We start from the raw sequence: 22,059 nt of genomic DNA, 5'->3' as shown, positions 1-22,059 counted from the left end.
CCAAATTCAGCACATGCGCCAAGCAAGGGATGTGCGTCAAATTGGCTAGTCCCAGAGCTGCAACGAGATTTCGCCCATTATCACACACCACCAGGCCGGGCTTGAGGCTCACCGGCAGCAACCACTCGTCGGTCTGTTGTTCAATACCCCGCCACAACTCCTGTGCGGTGTGGGGCCTGTCCCCCAAACATATGAGTTTCAGAATGGCCTGCTGACGTTTACCCCGGGCTGTGCTGAAGTTGGTGGTGAAGGTGTGTGGCTGACTGGATGAGCAGGTGGAAGAAGAGGAGGAGGAAGCCGAGAAGGAGGAGGTGGCAACAGGAGGCAAAGAATGTTGCCCTGCGATCCTTGGCGGCGGCAGGACGTGCGCCAAACAGCTCTCCGCCTGGGGCCCAGCTGCCACTACATTTACCCAGTGTGCAGTTAGGGAGATATAGCGTCCCTGGCCGTGCTTACTGGTCCACGTATCTGTGGTTAGGTGGACCTTGCTACAGATGGCGTTGCGCAGTGCACACTTGATTTTATCGGATACTTGGTTGTGCAGGGAAGGCACGGCTCTCTTGGAGAAGTAGTGCCGGCTGGGAACAACATACTGTGGGACAGCAAGCGACATGAGCTGTTTGAAGCTGTCTGTGTCCACCAGCCTAAATGACAGCATTTCATAGGCCAGTAGTTTAGAAATGCTGGCATTCAGGGCCAGGGATCGAGGGTGGCTAGGTGGGAATTTACGCTTTCTATCAAATGTTTGTGAGATGGAGAGCTGAACGCTGGCGTGTGACATGGTTGAGACGCTTGGTGACGGAGGTGGTGGTGGTGGTGTTGGTGGTACATCCCCTGTTTGCTGGGCGGCAGGTGCCAACGTTCCTCCAGAGGCGGAGGAAGAGGCCGAGGCGGCAGCAGCAGAATAGGCCGAGGCGGCAGCAGCAGAAGAGGTAGCAGGGGGAGCCTGAGTGACTTCCTTGGTTTTAAGGTGTTTACTCCACTGCAGTTCATGCTTTGCATGCAGGTGCCTGGTCATGCAGGTTGTGCTCAGGTTCAGAACGTTAATGCCTCGCTTCAGGCTCTGATGGCACAGCGTGCAAACCACTCGGGTCTTGTCGTCAGCACATTGTTTGAAGAAGTGCCATGCCAGGGAACTCCTTGAAGCTGCCTTTGGGGTGCTCGGTCCCAGATGGCGGCGGTCAGTAGCAGGCGGAGTCTCTTGGCGGCGGGTGTTCTGCTTTTGCCCACTGCTCCCTCTTTTGCTACGCTGTTGGCTCGGTCTCACCACTGCCTCTTCCTCCGAACTGTGAAAGTCAGTGGCACGACCTTCATTCCATGTGGGGTCTAGGACCTCATCGTCCCCTGCATCGTCTTCCACCCAGTCTTGATCCCTGACCTCCTGTTCAGTCTGCACACTGCAGAAAGACGCAGCAGTTGGCACCTGTGTTTCGTCATCATCAGAGACATGCTGAGGTGGTATTCCCATGTCCTCATCATCAGGAAACATAAGTGGTTGTGCGTCAGTGCATTCTATGTCTTTCACCGCTGGGGAAGGGCTAGGTGGATGCCCTTGGGAAACCCTGCCAGCGGAGTCTTCAAACAGCATAAGAGACTGCTGCATAACTTGAGGCTGAGACAGTTTCCCTGGTATGCATGGGGGTGATGTGACAGACTGATGGGGTTGGTTTTCAGGCGCCATCTGTGCGCTTTCTGCAGAAGACTGGGTGGGAGATAATGTGAACGTGCTGGATCCACTGTCGGCCACCCAATTGACTAATGCCTGTACCTGCTCAGGCCTTACCATCCTTAGAACGGCATTGGGCCCCACCATATATCGCTGTAAATTCTGGCGGCTACTGGGACCTGAGGTAGTTGGTACACTAGGACGTGTGGATGTGGCAGAACGGCCACGTCCTCTCCCAGCACCAGAGGGTCCACTAACACCACCACGACCATGTCCACGTCCGCGTCCCTTACTAGATGTTTTTCTCATTGTTATGGTTCACCACAACAACAAATATATTATTTGGCCCAATGTATTGTATTCAAATTCAGCGGGATATAAATTTGAGGCCTAGTATTTAGGCGCTGGGTGACCGGTATGGATTTAGTGACAGAATTAGACTTGGAAATGCACAGAAGCGTGTGTGTGAAGTTATTCTGAATGACCCAATGTGCACCTTGAATATTATATACCCTTTTAGGGATAGATTTCAAATAGCTCTGATATAGCAGAAACCACTAAATTATGAAATTGCTAAATTGGGAATTGTACTTCAACCCAGAACAAAAAATGTGCTTTGACGGACACTAAATATCTTGCCCAGCAACAACAGTACAGCGGTAACGAGAGATTTAGAGGGATTTAAATTTGAGGCCTAGTATTTAGGCGCTGGGTGACAGGTATGGGTTTAGTGACAGAATTAGACTTGGAAATGCACAGAAGCGTGTGTGTGAAGTTATTCTGAATGACCCAATGTGCACCTTCAATATTATATACCCTTTTAGGGATAGATTTCAAATAGCTCTGATATAGCAGAAACCACTAAATTATGAAATTGCTAAATTGGGAATTGTACTTCAACCCAGAACAAAAAATGTGCTTTGACGGACACTAAATATCTTGCCCAGCAACAACAGTACAGCGGTAACGAGAGATTTAGAGGGATTTAAATTTGAGGCCTAGTATTTAGGCGCTGGGTGACAGGTATGGGTTTAGTGACAGAATTAGACTTGGAAATACACAGTAGCGGGTGTGTGTGAAGTTATTCTGAATGACCCAATGTGCACCTTCAATATTATATACCCTTTTTGGGATAGATTTCAAATAGCTCTGATATAGCAGGAACCACTAAATTATGAAATTGCTAAATTGGGAATTGTACTTCAACCCAGAACAAAAAATGTGCTTTGACGGACACTAAATATCTTGCCCAGCAACAACAGTACAGCGGTAACGAGAGATTTAGCGGGATATAAATTTGAGGCCTAGTATTTAGGCGCTGGGTCACCGGTATGGATTTAGTGACAGAATTAGACTTGGAAATGCACAGAAGCGTGTGTGTGAAGTTATTCTGAATGACCCTATGTGCACCTTCAATATTATATACCCTTTTAGGGATAGATTTCAAATAGCTCTGATATAGCAGAAACCACTAAATTATGAAATTGCTAAATTGGGAATTGTACTTCAACCCAGAACAAAAAATGTGCTTTGACGGACACTAAATATCTTGCCCAGCAACAACAGTACAGCGGTGGGTAACGAGAGATTTAGAGGGATTTAAATTTGAGGCCTAGTATTTAGGCGCTGGGTCACCGGTATGGATTTAGTGACAGAATTAGACTTGGAAATGCACAGAAGCGTGTGTGTGAAGTTATTCTGAATGACCCTATGTGCACCTTCAATATTATATACCCTTTTAGGGATAGATTTCAAATAGCTCTGATATAGCAGAAACCACTAAATTATGAAATTGCTAAATTGGGAATTGTACTTCAACCCAGAACAAAAAATGTGCTTTGACGGACACTAAATATCTTGCCCAGCAACAACAGTACAGCGGTGGGTAACGAGAGATTTAGAGGGAATTAAATTTGAGGCCTAGTATTTAGGCGCTGGGTCACCGGTATGGATTTAGTGACAGAATTAGACTTGGAAATACACAGTAGCGGGTGTGTGTGAAGTTATTCTGAATGACCCTATGTGCACCTTCAATATTATATACCCTTTTTGGGATAGATTTCAAATAGCTCTGATATAGCAGGAACCACTAAATTATGAAATTGCTAAATTGGGAATTGTATTTCAACCCAGAACAAGAAATGTGCTTGAACGGACACTAAATAACTCGCCCAGCTACAGCACTAGGGACAGATTTAGCTGGATATAAATTTGAGGCCTAGTATTTAGGCGCTGGGTGACCGGTATGGATTTAGTGACAGAATTAGACTGGGATATGGCCAAAAAATAAACAGACTATTGCTGGTTAAATGCACTTGGTGTGACAGCTTCACCCTGATGTAGGCTTTAGCCAAAAAACAACCACACCATTGAGGGTTAAATGCACTTGGTGACAGGCGCAGCTTGCCCCTGATTTTGTATATGGCCAAAAAATGAACAGACTATTGCTGGTTAAATGCACTTGGTGTGACAGCTTCACCCTGATGTAGGCTTTAGCCAAAAAACAACCACACCATTGAGGGTTAAATGCACTTGGTGACAGGCGCAGCTTGCCCCTGATTTTGTATATGGCCAAAAAATGAACAGACTATTGCTGGTTAAATGCACTTGGTGTCACAGCTTCACCCTGATGTAGGCTTTAGCCAAAAAACAACCACACCATTGAGGGTTAAATGCACTTGGTGACAGGCGCAGCTTGCCCCTGATTTTGTATATGGCCAAAAAATGAACAGACTATTGCTGGTTAAATGCACTTGGTGTGACAGCTTCACCCTGATGTAGGCTTTAGCCAAAAAACAACCACACCATTGAGGGTTAAATGCACTTGGTCGCAGCTTGTGCTGGCGCACCACAAGACACAAAATGGCCGCCGATCACCCCAGAAAAATGAGACTGACAAACGGTCTGTGCAGCCTAAAAACAGTGAGCAATTGAGGATCAGCAGCTCAATGATCCACAGCTGCAGATCGATCAGTTAATCAAGTCCTTTGGAGGAGTTAATCTGCCTAATCTCGCCCTACTGTCGCAGCCGCAACCTCTCCCTACGCTAATCAGAGCAGAGTGACGGGCGGCGCTATGTGACTCCAGCTTAAATAGAGGCTGGGTCACATGGTGCTCTGGCCAATCACAGCCATGCCAATAGTAGGCATGGCTGTGATGGCCTCTTGGGGCAAGTAGTATGACGCTTGTTGATTGGCTGCTTTGCAGCCTTTCAAAAAGCGCCAAGAAAGCGTCACAAAAGCGCCAAGAAAGCGACGAACACCGAACCCGAACCCGGACTTTTACGAAAATGTCCGGGTTCGGGTCCGTGTCACGGACCCCCCAAAATTTGGTACGAACCCGAACTATACAGTTCGAGTTCGCTCATCCCTACTTACCGTTCTTGAGATATTCCCAAAAAATGACCTGCATTAGCCAATACAAGCCTGCAAGTCTTTCTCTTCAAATCCCAACTGCCATACACACGGTCACATGTCCCTTATCAGCCAATAGAAGCTTGCAGGTCCTTAGTCTCCATATACACAGTTTTACTCCAGCTTTCCATAACAACCCAGCCATTTTTCTTCACTGCTGTAGGTCAGCTTTAGGCTAGGGCTACAGGACTACAATAAGTCGTATGACCCATAGAGCACAACCACGCTGCTACATGCATCCATCTTGGATAGATTTTTTTTTTTTTTGTGACTGTCGCGTCGCAGTCGCCACATGTCGCAGTGTGACACCATAGCCAATCATTATAAAAGTTGTTGAGACAAAATGTTGCACAACACATGTCGTCATGTAGCCCTGTGACTGTGGAGGTCACTGTTAAAGGGGCGGGCACTGTGGATGTCACTGTTAAAAAGACAGGGCGCTGTGGAGGTCACTGTTAAATAGGGGGGACACTGTGGAAGTCACTATTGAAGGGGCAGACACTGTGCAGGTCACTGTTAAAGAGGTGGGCACTGTGGAGATCACTGTTAAGGGGGCAGGCCCCTGAGGAGGTCACTGTCAAGGGAGTAGGGTGCTGTGAAACTCACCGTTAAAGGGGCGGGCTGCTGTAATGGTCCCATTTTTAGGTGGCAGGGCAGCTAAAGGGGGGGGGGGGGTCAGTGTTAAGTGGTGGAGAACTGTGGAGTTCACTGTTAAAGGGGCGGGGTGCTGTAGAGGTCACTGTTATGGAGGATACTGTCGATATCTTTTAACGACCCACAGAAACATTGGAGTGAGTGACCATGGAGTGAGAAGCCAGGTCCTTTTGCTAAAATATATGGCCAGTCCATACACATAATATGTGTATATATACATATAGGTATAAGGCATGTTACACAGTAATAGTACAAGTCTATCTCTAGTATAGGCTGTAAAAATACTTCTCCTCCAAACTCTGCAAACAATTCGATTCCTCCAATGATAAATGCAGGATTAATCAATGTATATTAACATCGGCATAATATTATTGCAGGATAATGGCAGTGATGATAGTGTCTGATCTTGTAGCTATATAACGGCTTTGAGATGGGAAAATAACATCAAAGTGCAATTAAACTGCCTCCTCTAATGCTCCAGTAATGATGCGTCTTATAGTTGTAATGGAACATCAATGTAATCATTAGCTCTTCACTGTATGTAGGGCTGCAGTAAACGATTATTTTAGAAATTGAGTATTCTATCGATTAATCGTAAAAGGCACTATCCCCCAGTGCCTTCAGCTCCGTTCCCCCAGTGCCTTCAGCTCTCCCCACTCAGTGCCATTAGCTCCACTCCCCCTTGTGCCATCGTCTCTGCCACTTGCACTATTGATGGGGGGCACTGTGGCTGGCACTATTGATAGGGGGCACTTTGGCTGGTGCTATTGATGGGGGCCACTGTTCCTGGTGGCCTTTTGACTGGAACTATTAATGGTGATTCTCTGGTTGGAGCCATTTATGGGAGCACTCTAGTTGGCACTATACAGAAGGGTTCTCTAGCTGCCATCATATATGGTGACACAAATTGGCACTAGTCATAGAAGCATTCAGACACCCTTTTTTATCGTGGGTACTCTGGCTGGCACTATTTATGGGCACCTTTTGCTTCCTTTCTTGTATTATCCTGGGATCTCGAGGACACGCCCCCTGCAAGCTGGAGCTGCAGCTACCACACAGAGCTTCTGTCCATGCAGCCTGCCCTCTTCCTGACACCCGGAGTGCACAGCGTCATTGGTTGCTATGACGCTGTGCACTTCAGGTGCCCGGCCTTAGTTGCGCCCCCACCCCCTCGCTGTCACCAACTTACCTTTCCAGAAGGGGCGCTACCGACACTCCATCGTTCCGCAATGATCTGGGCCTGACGTCACACAGCGCGTCAGGTCACAGCGTGTGTATGTCAGGAGGTCAGTGCAGCACGGGACCATAGACGTGCCGTGGGGTGTCCTGAGGCCTCCTGCTGAAAAGGTGAGTATAGCGGGCCAGCGGGAGACCACGGAGCGAGAGAAATAGCAAGCTCTTCACTCTCACTCCATGGTCACAAAAATTTGTATCAAGGTTTTTTGTTTTTTTTCTTTTTTGTCGAATTACTCGATTTTATCGAGTACTCGTTGCAGCCCTAAATGTATGTAATATTTTACTGAAGCAATACCATAATCAATATAAAATTAGATAGCTGTATATCCCACAGTCATCAGCACAGAGCTTCTCCAGATTGAGAACATGTTAATACTGCTGTTGCTCAGTCTTGCGTTAATTGTTATGGCAATCAGACCAGTATTATGCAGTGTAAATGCCCTTTCAGTCTTCAGCTGGTGCTGCGTCCTGTCTATTACTCCTGAGGCTGGCTGTCCTGTGCATGGGCCCTCTGCTCTCCTCAGGATAGGTTATCCGTGTCAGATCGGCAGGGGCCCAGTTGCTGACACCTCTGCCGATCAGCTGTATGAAGAGAATGCAGTGCTCATACAAGCGCTATGTTCTCTTCACTGTTTACCTGCTGGCTGTTGACATTGCAGCGGCAAGCAGTGTAATTACAACGCTGCCGTCCCATTCACTTCAGTGGGACAGCTCTGAACACAAATCATTCACAGACCTCATGAATGAACCACTGACCCTCTTGTCACAGAAGTCATCATGGACGTGTGAATAAGGCCTTAATCTGAAGTCATGCTAACCTTCAGCTTTTAATAATCTTTTTATAATCTTTTTGTATTTCTTAACATTTAGATTGAAGAGCTCAAACATTCCCAAAAAATTGAAATTGACAATATAAAATTAGAAGCTACCAGAACAACCAATGACGCTAAAAAAGACAAAGACAGGATTCAAAGTCAGCTTGATGGTAATAAATCTCTTGTAGCTTAAAAATATATTTTGTCTGTTATCTTGTTGTATAATACTTTTCATAGTGTAAATGGCACCTATATTCTACTTATTGTCCCTACGTGGCATCGGTGGTGAATCTGATACTCCACCAGATAATACCAGGTTAATTTCCTTTTTGCATATGAGCCCCCTCTTTTTGTGGACCATCTCTACAGAAGACCATTTATTTATTTTTTACCATAATTTTGAAAAGTTATCTATATGATTTTGGAATACATATATTTATATATTATAATTTTTTCTGCAGTAATGATATGTAATGAAAATTTGAAGAAAACTGAAAATAGGTCATCTAATTTCCTCTTTTAGTTTTCAGATTAAATGTGTTGCTGAAGCCTTGATATATATTTGGGCTGATTTACAAAAGTTTGACACCAAATATTTGGCATAAAAAAAGTAGCAAATTTTGCCCAAAATTTTGCAGCTGTTTTGTGTTTTCCGCCACTCTCGACACTTAAAAAAGTAGGCTGAGCTTAGTTTCTGGTGCACAGACAGACAAATTTATTAAAAGACGTGCACCTCTTAATAAATTGGTCAGTGGACTTTTTATTAAGACTGATGAGTGAAACACTGATCTTTAGTAAATGCCCTCCATTCAGTTGTTTTTAAAGCATAATTAATTATGTCAAGTTTTCAATCTTCAGCACTAGAGACAGAAAATGAAATTCTTAAAGCATCAATGGACCACCAGAAAGAGTTACTGGCTGAAAAGGAACGGGAATTAATACGTAAAGTACAAGCAGCTAAAGAAGCAGGATTTCAACAAATTGCCATAATGCAAGATGAAAGGTAGGCTGTAAAAATATCCAATCTGAGTGTTGTCTTTACTGAATTAATATTTGTTCTATGGCTTTTTTTTATTCACATGGGTTGTTTTTCCTATTAGGCTTGAACTGGAAAACAGAATCACGGAACTAGAAAAGTATAAAGAAGAGCAAGAGCAACATAAGAATTCTGAAATCAGTCAGATGGAAGAAAAATGTTGCATTGCACAGTTAGCAGAGGAATCTGCTAGAAGAGAACTTCTGAGTTTAAGGTTAGGTGGCTTTAATGTTGTTCACGTGGAGTAAGGAATGAAAGAGCACTACTTTGGGAAACATTTGAAGTCCCTCTTGGTACTGCTGAAAGTGGTAACTAAATTCAATAAATCTTCCAGGTATGATCATTACCATGTGTGACACACTCATTTCCTATTTACTCATGATCCGGCTCATTTAAAGGGAGTCTTTCAGCAGTTTTGATAATGCTAATCTGCTGACAGTACTAGTTAAGCACTGTACAGTACAAACATCAGTTTTTGTGGTTTTTCTTGTCAGAAGTAGTGTGAATATCATGTTTTATTCTGCCAGACTGTGCTCTTGCAAGAACCCAGGGCATGGTTTCCCTGTGAAGTGCTCTCTGCATTGTGCTGCTTCAGGTCCCCTCTTCTGGGAATGACCGCTGTAGTATCCAACCAGGCGATCACTGCAACTATTTATCTAGAGTTGAGGAGCTGTGAAGCAGCTCAATGCAGAGAGCCCTTCACTGTGAAGCTCCATTTGCTTGCAGGAGCAGACTTTGACAGAATAAAACATCATATTCACATTACTTCTTATGAGAAAAGCTTCACAAAAGGTATGTTTGTACTGCTTTCCCCAACCCCTACCTAGTGATGTCTGCTGCTTAGCAGGGTCAGAACTGCTGACCCATTCCCTTTTAAATGGAGCTGTATGCAGTTCCCTGCACATTGGGTTCATTGCAGCAAAATGGAGCTGGGGAAAAACTGAAAGGAACTTTGTCCACTGTAATAATATTATGTCATATCCTATGATGCACCATAACATTTATTAGATGGGAACACTACTAACATCTTTACATTTCAAACGGGACATGCAGAAATACATGCACATGCTGCAGAAACCTCATTCAGATGTACAGAATGAATGTTTCATTTTTCACATACATTTCTGCAACCAATCTGCCACATTTGAATGTACCCTTAGGCCACCTGCACACAAGTGCAGGTGAATGCACATAATATCCATGCAGATTTATGTGCATTTCTGCATCGTATCCGCACTAAAATCTGCAATTTCTAATTGCAGATTTTGGTGCGAATTAGGTGCAGTTTTGCTCCCATTGAAAAGGGCGAAATCTGCAACTAAAACTACAAAGAAAATTAACATTCTGCAGTTTTGGAAATCTGCACAGCAGGTCAGTTTCCGTAAAGAAAAAAATTCTCAAAGTGTACATGAGATTTGTGTAATATCATACACTTTGCTGTTACTGTAATACACTGCATTTTTTCCGCATTGGAATCTGCACAGAAAAACTGTGCATATTCTGCAACGTGTGCAGCCGGCCTTACAGTTTCCCTGCAGACCTTCTCATCAACACATGCTCATGGAGAGAGAAAGTGACCTGAATTAAAGCAAAAGAAAGCTTGGGCAAAATTTTGCCCACTATATCAACTTTCGTAAAGTTAATGCACGCAGGGAAGCAGCGGTCCTCATTTGACCTTTTGTCAGTGTGCCACTACTACATCCCCCAACTATGTGCTAACCCCATTATTCACTTATTTTTTTTCTTTAGTGCTGCCCCTATATGGCCCATGCTTCCTTATAGCATTTCTTACTTCCTTACTGCATTGGAGATTCAATGATTAAAATCCTGTCTTCTGGAATCAGACAATAGAAGGGGGCTTCTTGTGAAAACATTTTTGCAGCCTGCACAGCTCCATTCATTGTGCAGCGGATGAAGATGGATACTGCAGTGCCACTCCCATCCTCTTCTGTGGAAGCAGCGCTACAGTTACTAACTCCATCCAATACACAACGATTGCAGTTGTGTAGTTCCAGCACTGACTCCTGGCCACGTAGCTGATTGGCAGGGGTGTGGTATGTTGGCCTATCCTGAGGCTCGACCTTCAATATCAAAACCAACCCTTTTGATTGCATTGTGTTTGGTTGATGGTAAATCATGCATTTGAATAATCTCTGTGGTTGTATTTTATTGTTTTGCATGTCTCTGATAGGTCAAAACTCCAACATCAAGTGTCCTATGCAGAGCAAATAAAAAAAGAGAAACTTGAAGAAGTGGACTTAAAACGGGTAACTATCATTATATGTAGAATTGAGCGAACCTTCCTTTTGACAGGTTTGAGTTCGGGTTTTAAGTGAATTACGTAATGGATTGCGTTCTCGCGGAATCCATAACTTAATTCAATGTCAGCATGCCAAACGGATTGACTTTAGAGGCATTCTGTTTTGCATGCCATCATAATACAAGTGTATTACCAGCAGAACGGAACCCTAGGAGCTGGCCATACACTTGTATTATGCGGCATGCCGGCATTACATTACGTGATGGATTCCGTTAGAACGGAATCCATAACGTAATTCACAAAAAACCTGAGCCCAAATTCGAACCTGCCAGAAGGCAGGTTTGCTCAACTCTAATTATATGCATAGAAATGGTCTGTTTTGGTTTTTAAAAAGATTCATTGCAGCAATTGTTTTTCAACTTTTATTTTAGAGTGCTGACCTGCTTTGATATCCCATTGGCAATGGTTTCCAAACATTAGGTTTAGATATGTCCTGTTGTAATGCCTTCAGCAAAATTTTAAAATGTAACCAAAATGGTCAGACATGAATCTCCAAACCATTCCAAAGCAGAATTCTCCTATTGTCTTAAAGTTTTCAATAAATAATTAATTGTAAGCTTTCAGTTAATTGAATAGCTACATCTAAACAGCTCTCCATCAGTGTAGCATCATGAGGACTTGTTTTTTTCCTAGACAAGTCACATTTATAGCTTTATAGCATTTTGGGGTGCTTTAATTATAATTTTCTAGAGGGTGTTAATGGTTAAAAACAGCAATTCAATCATGTGGGAAATTTAGGGAAGTCTCTACTTCTGTTACACTCCTTAGATGCTGCCATCTCTATTGACCTTGGCATATAAAGGGTTAATGACTAGGATCAGAATTATTTCTGATTCACGCCATTACAACAGGATGCTGACTGTTAGCTACAGTGGGCACCCTTACATAATAGTATGGCAGTCCCTGCAGGAACAACCTGCGTATTGTGACTTACTATTATATTGTGGTGTGGGAAGAGGTCAAATGTGTTCACTTTACAGAGCAGAAGTCTTCAGTTGTTCCATGTTTGGTTTTACATGTAGGAAATTAGTGACCTGAAAACTCAGGTACTGTCACTGTCCGAGTCAGAAAACAATTTATTACGTGCTAATGAAAATCTCCGGGACATGGTAGAACGACTCAAACAAGAAAATCGCTGTGCTAGAGGTCAGGCAGAAAAAGTCCAACAAGATGCAGAAAGGTAAGCCTGCTTGAGTTTTTTTTATTTGGATTGTGCGGCAGTATGGTCAAATACATGCTTCTGCAGGAGATGACATGAGCCATGCATGTTTCCATTGCTTCCTGCTCCTGCACCAAAATCCTGATGCAAAGCTGGAGTGTTAAAGTGGTTTTCTGGGTTTAAATCCCCTGGATAAGTCATAAATAGCTGGTAGCTTGGGGTCTGACACCCCCCTATCAGCTGTTTGAGGAGTTATGTCCATCAGTCACATGGCTTTGGTGCCCCATTCAAGTGACTGTGATTGGGCTGCAGTACCAAGCAAAGCCACTATACGATGTATAGCACTGTGTTTGTTATTGTATAAGGAGGCCGCAGTGGTCTCCTGAGCTCTGCAGGTCCTTCAAACAGCTGATCAGCTGGAGTACTGGAAGCTGTGTCCCACCCTTGTGGAAAACCGTTTTAACCTTTGTGATAAACTTTAAATAGGTTTTTAAGTATATTGATGGTCCTGTCATAGGATAGGCATTCACAATAACAGAGCAGTGAGGGTCAAACTCTTTGCCGCGAAACCCCATTCACAAGTCGCACAATTTCAATGTATAGGTGTGAAATACGCAGAAATATCTGGATTTTCGTCAAGATCTGTGGTTGGAAAATTCCAGTATGTGTGGACTGAAAAGTCTGAGAAAACAGAGTTGGGCCTTGACTCATCTATTAGCATTAGAGTGGCTACAAAGGGAGTCTTTTGCTCTGAATGACCCAAGACCGCTCTTTGGTTTCAGCTGGAACTGTGTGATGCTTATTTCCCTTAGAAACACTTGTTGGGTTCCTAAACCGTTGACAGGGACACCCTGTGATCAGCTTCATTGGCGGCCCCTTTGATGGTCCAAAGCATACGAATACTACCCTTGTAATGAATTGTAAGTGGGCACAAGTTTCTGTCCATATGGATCCCAGTGTTTTTTATTAAATTTTTATGCTTTTTGCTTTGCATATTTAAAGGGTTATTTCTACCTTTTTAGTTTTTCATATGGCTGAGAATGAAGTATCTGTCATATGCACAGTTGTGGAAACACTTGCTTGGCTGTTTCTATAGCCCTGTCCACTCTGGGTGCTTTGTGCAACTGGTATTCTGTTCTAAGCCATGAATGACTGAGATCGGAGTATCCCTTTAAGGATATTCCTATATACAAATGTAGTTGAAGCAGTCTGTGTATATATCTCTGACTGACCACTTAGTTTTTCCTTCTTTTGTGTAGAGAATTAGAAGGTAACCAGGTAGAATGGCTACAAGAAAAACACACATTGCAGGAGGAGTTGTCTCAGCTACAAGAAAAATATAAGCATCTTAAAGAGAAAATACAAAGAGCAGCTGAGGCTCAGAAGAAGGTAATTAGATTCCTACCTTTTACAGATTTAGATTCTCATTGTCAAAAGGGCTCCCTTTACATGTATGTATATATCTCTACTTCTCAGACCAAAGGTTCAGTCCTTCAGTGCATGACTCAAATATTAATGTTCCCCCATTCCCTCACATGTAGAGATTAAATGTAGTGATTAAAACTTTTAATATGGTAAAAATTAAAAGCTTGAACAAAATCTAGTGCTGCTTCTGACTGTTTTAGCGGGTGCATAAGCAAATCAACTCAATGATATTCTGGGTGGGTGTAGTTAAGGGCATGAAATTGAGTGCTGATATCGGAGGGATCTCATACTTGCCCTAAAATCTTTCGGACTGGTGTCCAAATAATGATTGCTAAGCCCTGACACCCACAAAAGCAGAGCAGCCGTTTTGAGACCTCAACTGGAACTTGTACCTAGTCCCTGCCTAACTTAACCCTGACGCTCTAAAGGACTTGATCGTCTGGGTTTTGCATGCGGTCTATAAGTTAGGGAAGCAAAGAGGCAATTTTTACTTTAAATATAGATGTTATATATTCACGTATGTATATGTGCTGTTGGTGGAGTACAGCTTCACCTTACCTCCACTTCATCCGTATTAGATGTTAGTCAGATAATGGGCAACATAGGACATTAACCCATCCTACATTTTTCTTAAAGTATATCTCTGCTGTGAGGGGGGGGGGGGGACTCCTAATACCCATTTAAATCACTGGACACCAATATATCTTGTTGGTCAGCACTGCTTCAATCAGATTTTAATTATGAGATAGATGATGTCATGTAACATCAGGTATTTCTCAACAAATCTTGTGTGGAATCATTGTGTTATTCCTGTTTATGAAAGTGGGGAGCCATGCCGGAAATCTGTATTGGACTTAATAGTGATCCATCATCACATGTGGAAACACTAGTTTCTGAGCATTTTTTAAAAGATTTAGTATACAAATTAAAACATTTTTCAGTCTGTAGATGATGATGACCTATCCTCAGGCTAGGACATCAATATCAGATCAGTAAGGGAAGGGGGCCCGACCAACTCTCAGCTGCAAAAAGCCATCCACAGATATGTATAAAAAAAATAAAGCATTTGCATGTGTCAGACCCCCACCGATCTGATATTCATGTCCTATCCAGAGAATAGGACAACAGTATCTGTAGGCTGCGAAAAACCTTTAAGACCTATAAATCAGTTCTGTAATGGAAATACCATGATAAGCTATTTGCATCTTTTTGGCTGATAAGAGTATGTTCACTGAAGGACAGAATTCATGTAGAGATTTCTGCGAATGAAATCTGGTAATATATAATTGGGTTTTTTCTGTAGCATGTATTTTTACAAACCATATTCAACTGTTTCTGCAACAAACGTGCCATGTGTGAACATGCCCTTATCCAGTCTTTTAAAAAGCATATTTATGGTTTTAAGCTGTGTGCAGAAGACTTAATTACACTGGCATAAACCACCAATATTTAAAGTGTAACTCTCATATTTTTTTATTTTGCTAGTTTATTAGAGCTAGGCTATACCTGAGTTCATCTGTCAATGATTGATTGTCAAAAGATCTGTAATTACCTTATAATAATAGCCTTCATTATTGTCCCCTGTCCCTTTCTACTGATCCCTTGAAAGACCGTTGCTATGGCTTGTCTGTCTTCCCTTTAGTGTAAACAGAAGACAGAGTGGTGATTAGAGATGAGCGAATTTCATATTTTGAAATTCGTTCACGCTTCGTTTACTGGTAAAAGGTGAATTGCGTTATGACTTCCGTTACCACAGACCATAACTCAATTCTATGACAGAATGCCTTTAGAGGCATTCCGTTATTCATTCCGTCATAATAGAAGTCTATGGGCTGCAAAACGGATCCGTTCCGTTTCAGTTATGCAGGGGAGTTCTCTCCTGCATAACGGGAACGGGACAGATCCATTTTGCAGCCCATAGTCCTCTATTATGACGGAATGAATAACTGAATGCCTCTAAAGGCATTCCGTCATAGAATTACGTTATGGTCCGTGGTAACAGAATCCATAATGCAATTCACCTTTTACCAGTAAACGAATCGCAAACAAATTTCATAACCGGAAATTCGCTCATCTCTAGTGGTGATCCTCCACACTGCATGCCTGCATTAAGCTTCAGAGTGAGGAGGCGTGTCTCTCAGTAATCCAATCTGATTGGCTGGCAGGGAGCTGCTGGCTACAGCAAGTGTGTATGTGAAGTGAAGGAAAGCCGTTTTGGCCTCAGAGAACTGGCAGAGGAGCCATCTTGAGAAGTTCCTCATATTGTAGGGTTCAAAACAGCCGTAACCAAGGGGAAAACTCAAGGAAAACAGTGGTAACTGAAGAAACTAAAGATTGCTTTATGCATAATGCTGCTGCAGCAGTAACATATGCTAAAATGGATTTTTTTCATTAAAACTTGACAGTTACACTTTGATGCACATCACTTGAAATAAAATCTGCATCTTTTTAATATTTGCACCATCTGGGTTGTTCCAGACTTTGTACGTAATGATTGTAACACTTTCTTTACTCATGCAGAGAAAACATATACATGAGAACAGATGCAGAAAATTGAAAGAAAAAATTGAGCTCTTGGAGGCAAAGAAAGAGGAACTTGAGACTGAAAAATCTGTGTTAAATAGGTGAGTTGATTTTATTTATTTTTGTCTGTGCCATTGCACCGTACCTGGCAACCAATATGTGTGGCCTTATGCTGGCTTAGTCATGCAGACGATTGCTCTGCCAACATCCATCATTCTCAATAAACATTTATGTTCAAGACAGCCAACTTGCTTGTCATTTCAGTATGTAGAGGGAGATAGGCAGTTGCTGAATACCTTTTTATAGCTGTTTATGCGAGGAGAAAAAAAAAATACCGTTGATTAAAATCCAAACTATCAGAGCCTTGCATTGATCCTCAGACAGTCAGTTTGTCAATCTGTTAAATATTGTTGGGATTTGACAACTAAAGTGTTTTCCGGGAGGTTTTTATTTTATTGAGCAGAAAGTGAACAGATAAGCTGTTTACCAATGTAGTCCATCCACAAGATCTTTTTTACATTCTGAAATGTTGCCAACAAAATTGTACAATATGACATTTTAAGACAAGCAGAAATGTAATAAATTGGTTTATTTCAAAACATATAGTGCAGTACTTAAACAAATCGTGTACCTTATTTCTAGTGCTACTTGCCGTTTCGCCTAGAACCCATAGCAAACGACAGCCAGAGTAGTAATTATGGTCCACCTCTTTTGGAATCTGACAACTGAAATAAATTCTTGGGACAATTGTTCTTGTAAAGGCCTTAATGTGTATGTGTGACAGACCAGTCTACAGAGTAGATTGAAAAATCAGGCTGATTGTGGAAAGCTGGGTGGTCTTGGATAGTATGGTGGTTACATGGCAAATGGTAATGTTACTCTCAAACAATAGGTTCTTATACCCCCAAAGATGAGAGAGTATCCTTATCATAGCTTAAAGAGGACCTTTCACCACTCCTGACATGTCTGTTTTATTAGCTCCATGCATTCCCCGTGTAATAACAATTCTGGAGCATCTATTCTTATGTCTGTATGTTGTCCCATTCCTCTGTTATTTCTACTAGAAGTGATGACTGAATTGCTAGCAGTCTGCAGTAAGGGTACAGAGGGAGGTAACCATTTGGGGGGGGGGGGTGTACCTGCACAGACTGACAATGGCAGCACTGATTGGATAGAGTGAGTCTGTGCAGGTACCCCCCCCCCCCCCCAACTGGTTACCTCCCTCTGTACCCTTACTGCAGACTGCTAGCAATTCAGTCATCACTTCTAGTAGAAATAACAGAGGAATGGGACAACATACAGACATAAGAATAGATGCTCCAGAATTGTTATTACACGGGGAATGCTTACTTGCATTCCGACACAGTGCTCCCACAAACCAGCAGTAAAATACATTGGGAGGACTCCTGAAGCTCACTCACATAATGGAGAGGATTCAAAGTGGAGTCCTCTCAATTCATTTTACTTCTGGTATGTGGAAGCACAGTGTCCGAATGCAAATGAGTACTCTGCGTTGCTTACACTATACACTGCTGACATATGACCTTTCATTTGTTAACAGTTTTCAAACACATTAGATCATATGAATATCTAAGATACTCTGACCTTTGATCCATGTTCCTGATCCACTATTTTTTTTTTTCTTCTTTTGTATTGATGCTGATTTCTTAAAGCATACATTTTAATTTACCTAAAGTGTAGATGTTCTTTCATAAATCTTCTGACATCACAGTGACATTTCATAAAATGTTCTTTAGTGTACAACAGTATATAAGCTGCAGCCCCAGACTATGGGACTGTAGTGTTTTAATATATAATATATAATATATATATATATATATATATATATATATATATATATATATATATATATATATAAACTCACAAATATAGCAGCAGCACAGTCAGACCGGGTGCAACTCCTCACAGAGGTCTGCTTCTCCGCCACGATATGTACCTTACAAATAACGAGGCAGTACTTCCAGCTTTAGGTGACAGGGTGAAGACCCCAAAACTCACGTCGCATGTCCTGCTTGGGTGAATAAACTTTTTTTCTATTTTTATTTTATGGAGTGCTGCCCATTTTTCGACTTGAATTGACATTAATGTCATGATCATAACTGCCCTCAGTAGTGGCAGATGTTTGTGTACATAGATGTGAATGTTTTAGATCCCCAAGCTACTCCATGACTATCCCAGACAGAAATCTCCACAGGAATTGTAATTACTAATTCTCACTAGTACAGCATCAGTATAGAAGTAAGAAATTTAAAAAAAGTCAAAGGGTTTGGCCACTCTATTACTGGACTGGGATTTGGGGGGGGGAGTATGTTTCGCTGTGGGGGATTCATAAATCGTTAAAACAGCCCAGAACTTGTAATGGACATATGAGTAAGTGAGATATAATGCTTGGTAATATTCCCTGGTATAAAATTGTAATAAAGTGGCCATCCCTTTTAAAAGGATGAGCAGCCTCTGCATCACCACTGTGAACTTCCTGCAATCTTCCTCTGTCCAGTACTGTTACTGGTATGTGAACTTCCTGCAATCTTCCTCTTTCCAGTACTGTTACTGGTATGTGAACTTCCTGCAATCTTCCTCTTTCCAGTACTGTTACTGGTATGCACACTCCATCCTTGTGCAGTATAACAAGTAACTGTGTCAGTCAGAGCACAGAGAATTGGCAATGTGTTTTACTGCCCTTCTTTCTGAAGCACGTCCTAATGAACAATCCAAGTGTTCTGCAGCTGTATCCTGTGACCAGACATGTTCAATTCTTCTCAATATCCACCCCTATTATAGGCAGAATATACCCCAAGAAGACCATGTACGTCTTCAGAAAAGAATGAAGGATCTTCAGCGACGACATAACGAATTCCGCACTTTAATACTTGGTCCAAATGTTGGAGCCTCTGGGTTCTTGAATCCAAGCAGTTACCTGTCATCCACAATCGTTCCAGAGGCGTTTTCTTTTCAAAATGCGCAGGTAACTAGTAATCTCAAAGATGTGTGTTTTTCAATGCGGCTGACAGCAGCAGTACACATTTATTCTCCAGAACCACCAGATAACCTTAATGGTTATAAAAATATAGTCCTAAGCCAAGCCACATATTTCTGAAGTCTTGCAGCACATTTCCTGACATGTACGAATGTGTGGGAAGGCTTCTGGATACTGCAAAGCTTGATTCATTCATGAAAAATGCTTGACACTTTCCTAACTAGAAAAGTGCTGAAAACAAAGCCAGAGGTCCCATGTTTTAAGACCCTGGGATACAGGGGTCCTTTAAATGGCTCTGTTCTGCACTGCACACCCTCCCATTGTCTCTTAATAAAGGAAAAAAAGCTTATGCTACGCAAGCTTCAGTTTGGAGTAATGCACAAGTGATATGGGGTCATTTATCAAACTGGTGTAAAGTAGAACTGGCTTAGTTGCCCATAGAAACCAATCAGATTCCTACTTTATACCAGTTTGATAAATGACCCCAATAGTTTTTCTAGCAAATGTGCTCGTCTTGGCACAGTGGTCTGAAAACTGGACATGCGCACATTCTGCTATCCACAAAAAAAAAAAGCCAAGGTCTAAGTATGCAGTGTCCTACTAGTATGTGTTAGTGGAAATTAATGCATATGTTCATTCTCATGCATGTAATATCTGGCCACTGTAAAACAGATATACCGAAATTTTGTATTTGATCCATTTCCAGGAGGAACAGCATCAAAGAGAAATTTCTATGTTACGAAAAAGACTTGAGGAACTAGAAATGACTCAGGAGAAGCAACTGGAAGAACTTGGTCCTCCTGCAGAACGTAGCAAGACTGAAAACCTCAGCTCTGTGCACCAGCAAAGGAATCGGGAGGAAGAAGAGCTTAGTGAAACAGGGTAGCAAGGTTTTCAGACCGTTCAACGTATTTATTGTTGCAGGCACTAGAGTGTGAACCTTCTACAGATATCGAAAATGTGAAATCTATGCTAAATATTTCATATAGGAAACTGTGATAACATTAAACGAATTTTACGCAAAGCTGTTTCTGCGTGTTTCTGATATATGTCCCTTTTGAGAGCTGTGGGGGTCATTTATTAAAACCAGCGTTTCAGATGCCAGTCTTAATACCCTTGGCGGTGGCGATGGCCTCTACATAACCTAGGCATACCCGCCTTCTGTCTAAATCTACGCCAGCTCCCTTACTGGTGTAGATTCAAACCATTTTCTACACCTAAAACAGGCGAGACGGGCCTGCCCATATACCACGCAACTTTTCTTTTTTTTTATTGAAAAGGTCAAATAAAACAATTACAACATTTTTCTGTTTCATAAAACATTATATATATATATATATATATATATATAGGGATTTACAGTAGAGATACATGATATTATCCAGAGAACCACATATTATATCTGAGTATCAGCAGAGCGTGATGTGACGTGACAAGGCATTCAATGTACTAATGAACGTTTGTACAGAGTACTGCGTCAAAGATGAGGAGCACCATGATCCCCAGATCATGTTGCACTTAGAGTCGCAACCTCTGTTTATATACAACGTGTTCATATGGGATAATAGTGTTCACTAAAGTTTTCCATTGGTTGAGAGTTGGGCACCTATCTCCCATCCATCGAAGTGCAATGGCTTTTCGTGCCAAGAATAGTGCTTCTTTCAGAAATATCTTAGTATAGTGAAGGATGCCAAATAAACATATAGTAGGGTGGACTGGTAGAGGTAGGTTCACCAGTGTAGATAATAGATCATTGACATCCTGCCCGAACCTTTTGATATAGCAGCAGTCCCAGATTAGGTGCCAAAAGTTTGCATTTTCTTCAGAGCACCGATGACAATTACTGTGGGAGAGGCTTCCCATTCTATACAATTGGGAGGGAGATGGTTAGCTCTGATGTACGATACAAAGCTGAATAAATTGGTTATTGATAGCTGGGGAGACCCCAAGACGTGACTCCAAGATGTCTGAGATATCCTCATTTGATACATCAGGGATCATGGCTCTCCATTTATCCATTACATTGAGGTGAGTTGGGTTCAGTTTAGTGTCGAGTAGGTGGGTATACAAGGCTGAAATGAAGCCTCGGGGTCCCTGGGACCAAAATATTCCTAAAAGGGGGTAGGTGGATACGGCTACCTGCGTCCCAGGAAAGTGGGCATTTAGGGCATGCCTGAGCTGCAGGTAGTGGTAAAAAGCGGCTCTAGGGAGCTGGTGTTTAGACTGGAGGTGGTTAAATGTACGTATGGTGCCATCCTGGTAAACATCACCAAGACAACGGACTCCATGTGATTTCCAGAATTGAGAATCTGGGGAGGAGATCAAAGGTGGGATCATGAGATTGTCCCAAAGAAGGGGTCTCAGCACTAATATATATTCCTGAAGGCGTGGACCTCCTTAGTAGCAGACCAGGGCTGTATAGCTACCCTGTGGATTGGCAGGAGAACTCTGGGAAATAATGAAGGCTTATCCAACACAGGCCATAGAGACTTTAGACCAAGGTAGAAAGCCAAGTGAGCCTCTGAGTTAGGGCTCATGCACACGTCCGTATGTATTTTGCTGTCCACAAAAAAAAAACGGATCTGCAAAAAATTCAAATCCTTGTGCATTCCGTATTTTACGGAACGGAACAGCTGTCCCTTCATAGAACTGAACTATTCTTCAGGGCTGTGGAGTCGGAGTCGAGGAGTCGGAGTCAATTTTGGGTACCTGGAGTCGGAGTCGGCAAAAAATGAACCGACTCCGACTCCTACTAAATTTAAATTGGAATAAAAAAATAAAAAAAGCAAGTTTAAATGTCCGAATTCATAAACA

General features: G+C 42.3%; 1 protein-coding gene across 2 annotated transcripts in view; it reads left to right on the top strand.

Annotated features, from left to right (window-relative positions):
* Positions 1-20,269, top strand: part of CEP83 (centrosomal protein 83) — a 54,967-nt gene extending 34,698 nt beyond the window's left edge. For both annotated transcript variants that reach the window (XM_044280515.1, XM_044280516.1), the window contains 9 exons: positions 7,840-7,954; positions 8,643-8,787; positions 8,885-9,034; positions 11,012-11,087; positions 12,163-12,320; positions 13,559-13,688; positions 16,245-16,348; positions 19,050-19,233; positions 19,952-20,269. In XM_044280515.1, coding sequence (XP_044136450.1) covers positions 7,840-7,954; positions 8,643-8,787; positions 8,885-9,034; positions 11,012-11,087; positions 12,163-12,320; positions 13,559-13,688; positions 16,245-16,348; positions 19,050-19,233; positions 19,952-20,131 — 1,242 coding nt within the window. In that variant the 3' untranslated portion in view covers positions 20,132-20,269. The remainder of the gene's footprint in view (positions 1-7,839; positions 7,955-8,642; positions 8,788-8,884; positions 9,035-11,011; positions 11,088-12,162; positions 12,321-13,558; positions 13,689-16,244; positions 16,349-19,049; positions 19,234-19,951) is intronic.
* The last annotated feature ends 1,790 nt before the right edge of the window (positions 20,270-22,059 follow it).

The sequence above is a fragment of the Bufo gargarizans genome, chromosome 2 (genome assembly GCF_014858855.1).
Source record: "Bufo gargarizans isolate SCDJY-AF-19 chromosome 2, ASM1485885v1, whole genome shotgun sequence".
In the NCBI taxonomy this organism is placed as follows: Eukaryota; Metazoa; Chordata; class Amphibia; order Anura; family Bufonidae; genus Bufo; species Bufo gargarizans.
Note: the sequence above shows the minus strand (reverse complement) of the source record. Positions and strands in the feature narration are given on the sequence as shown.